We start from the raw sequence: 3,407 nt of genomic DNA on the forward strand, positions 1-3,407 counted from the left end.
GGGTGTGTCGACGATAGCCCAACGAGCTTGGAGGATGCCAAACGCCCGCTCGACATCTTTCCGGGCTGCCTCCTGCTCTTTGGCAAACCTTGCCTCCTGCTCCGAGTTGGGGTTCCGGATTGTCTTAACGAGTGTAGCCCAAGGTGGATAGATACCATCGGCAAGGTAGTACCCCTTCGTGTAGTGGTGGCCATTGATCTCAAAATCCACATCGGGGACCGACCGTACGCTAGCCTATCAAACACCGGAGAGCGCTGCAGCGACATTGATGTCATTGTGCGAGCCGGCCATTCCGAAGAATGAGTGCCAAATCCATGTGTCATGGGAAGCAACAGCTTCAAGAATGACTGTGCACCCCTCGGAATGGCCGTCTGTATACCCCCGCCAACCAAAGGGGCAGTTCTTCCACTCCCGGTGCATGCAGTCTATGCTGCCAAGCATCCCAGGAAAACCCCCGGAAGCGTTGATCGACAACGGACGAGCTGTGTCCATCTGCATTAGGTTGCCGGAGGTACTCTTCTCCGAACGAACCGATCACGGCTCTGCAGAACCTGTACATCGATTCCAAGCCGGTTGACTCACTCATGCGCGTGTACTCATCTACGAAATCACCGGCAACGCCATATGCGAGCATCCTAATCGCTGCCGTGCATTTCGAGTACGAAGAGAGGCCTACCTTGCCAATTGCATCCACTTTCGCACGAAGTAGTCGTCGTAGATCTTCACGGCATCCATTATCCGGCGGAACAGCGGCCCGGTCATCCGAAAACGACGGCGAAACATGGACGGCACGAACAATGGCTTGGGTTTGAAGTAGTCGTTGTAGAGCTGGTCGTGGCCGCGTTCTCTTTGCGGTCCAAGGCGGCCGCGCGCCCGGCAAGGACCCCGATGCACGGGGATTTGCGAGACGACGTGCTCGTGGATGAGCAGCGCGAGCATCCGTGAAAAAATCGTCGTCGGACTCCTCTTCGACGACGTGTCGATGAAGTTCTTGAAGTAGTACTCGTCGTCGTTGTCCACCATGATCCGAAAAGGGACACATTTTAGTTCGAGCATTTGACCGAACACCTCGCGAGCGGAGGCCATCCAAATGCTTACGTAGCGACCTGCGAAGCGGCCGTCTCGAGACGACGTCCGGTCCGGATACGCGAGTGCAGGGAGAGCTCACCTCCGGCGGAAACGGCGCAGCTGCGAACGGCGGGAGGTGTCGCGACGGTGAGAGGACAACAGCGCCGGCGGCGGCGTCCTCCGACTCCGCTACGACGCGGCGAAAGCAGCGCGGGACCTCGACCTATGCTTCCGCCCCGCTTGCCGGCGTCTCGACGACGATGGCCGGCGGCGACGCGCTCCCAAATCGCCGGTCCGTGGGTGGCGGCGGAGCGGTGGGGAGATGTGGGCGATGGGCTTGTGTTTTGGGAGGCGGACGAGGCGGGCCGGGGGCGGACAAGGGAGGACGCGAGCGACCAGCCTTTCGCGTCCGCGGCCACGCAAACTCGTCCAAGATTTGGGCCGGGTTTGGGTCGTCCCGGACGCCGCGGCCATCCGTTTTAGGGATGGGTCCGCGCGCTGGGCCGCGGTTTTGTCCGTTTCGACCCATCCGGACGCGCGGGCGCGGGATGGGTCGCCCGGTTGGAGATGCCCTCACATGGCTGGCTTCTTACTGCTGATGAGAAGTCCGAGCTACACCTTGTCAACGTGGCCACTGGTCAACAGATTGCTCTCCCGTCAGTAATCACCAATGAGAGTGTGAAGCCGATCTTTGACGACGCAGGCACAATTGACAAGTATGAGTTGTGGGACCCAATGCACGACATTGACTTAGACTTTCAATATATTGGTCACCATATGACAATTCATGCTCTCGATGAGCTTCGTGACGTCTTCTACCACCAATCTTTCATATTTCCTGATCCGTCCACAGGAAGCTACATTGTAGTTCTCATTCACGGTCTATCACTTCAGCTTTCGTTTGCAAGGGTAGGAGATTGCAAGTGGACCTTGCTGCCGCCAGGTTGGGACTACCAACAATGCATGTACACGGATGGTCTGCTGTATGCATTCACGAGATTCGGAAGAATCGACACTTTTGATCTTACCAGTCCCACCTTCACAATGAATACAATTACAGATTGCATGAAGAATTATATCCGTGGGTGCATGTACGTTGTTCAGACTCCGTGCGGCGATCTGCTGCAAGTTCGCAGGAATTATGAACTCATAGACACAGATGACAATGAGATCATACGTGAGACTCAGGAAATATTGCTATATAAAGTTGACATGGCAGCAAAAGAGCTTGTGAAAATGAAGGACTTGCATGATCAGGTGCTATTTCTTGGGTATAACCAGGCACAGTGTTTTAGTGCTAAAGAACTTCCCCAGCTGAAGCCAAATTGTGTCTATTTCACAGATGATGAGTCGTGTGTTTCAGACTATAAGAATAATAGCCGGGATATAGGTGTTCTCAACTTGGAAAATGACTCCAGGGAAGAAATTTTACCTCAACTTTGGTCCAGCTGGCCAAGCCCCATATGGATAACACCCATTCTCGCAAGCATGAACTGGAGTTGTATAACTAATTAGATAAGTAACTTATTGTAATTATATAGCCCGTTGGAATGAAATTAGAAATGGTCCAATAGGGTCGTGTTGACTCAAGTTTGCCAAATTTGCGGGCACAAGCTATGACTACGAATGCATGTTCCGTTTATCTCTTCTCTAAACCTTATTTGGGATTTTTTTACTTTCCTTTTCTGAATTGTCCAATATGTTTTGTTTTAGAGTACATATGTCCAATATCTCTTCTCCAAATAGTTTTCAAGACAAATCTATACATGTAAATTTCAGTTTTCCAATCTAAAGATCTAAAACGGGATTTTCAGTCAACTTTTCAAAAGTTTCAATGAAATAATGCCGAAAACGTCACTTATTTCTGGGTGGGTGGGGGGGGGGGGGGTCCACAGTAAAGCAAGGCACCTTGAGCAGCAATTTCACTATATATTCATGTCTCAACCTATTGTGTGTAGTTTCTACATCAAAAGTACCACAACAATTTCCATACAACTACGAATTTTTTGAAGTCCAGTGTGATGATTATGCAATGCTTAAGATCTGTCAACAAATCTAATTTTGAATACGGTTTATGATCTTCATACAACTTGAACCAAGTAAGTTAGCCTAGCTATATGGTTATAAAGAAAACGCTTTACCGGAGGCAACTCAAGATATTTTTATTTTTACTTTATTTATACATGCTTGATGTACCATGTTAGTTTTGTTTAGTTTACTCTCTAGTTTTTAAATAAAGTACTAAGTTTTTACCCATTTGGATGATAAAAGTTGCAAAACAAATATAGAGTTGTTGATTCCTGCGCTACACCTTTTAGTTCATGATTTTTATAATTTGT

At 49.6% G+C, this 3,407-nt stretch overlaps 1 protein-coding gene across 1 annotated transcript; it reads left to right on the forward strand.

Annotated features, from left to right (window-relative positions):
* Positions 1-1,635: 1,635 nt before the first annotated feature.
* On the forward strand, positions 1,636-2,583 carry LOC124671597. Its single transcript, XM_047207954.1, has one exon. It carries the CDS (start codon positions 1,636-1,638, stop codon positions 2,581-2,583), a length of 948 nt encoding a protein of 315 aa, XP_047063910.1.
* Positions 2,584-3,407: the final 824 nt, after the last annotated feature.

This window comes from Lolium rigidum, chromosome 7, assembly GCF_022539505.1.
Source record: "Lolium rigidum isolate FL_2022 chromosome 7, APGP_CSIRO_Lrig_0.1, whole genome shotgun sequence".
NCBI classification, from domain to species: domain Eukaryota; kingdom Viridiplantae; phylum Streptophyta; class Magnoliopsida; order Poales; family Poaceae; genus Lolium; species Lolium rigidum.

What these genes read in the sequence shown, in the direction of transcription:
- LOC124671597 (XM_047207954.1), top strand. Translation starts at nt 1,636, where the DNA reads ATGCCCTCACATGGCTGGCTTCTTACTGCTGATGAGAAGTCCGAGCTA.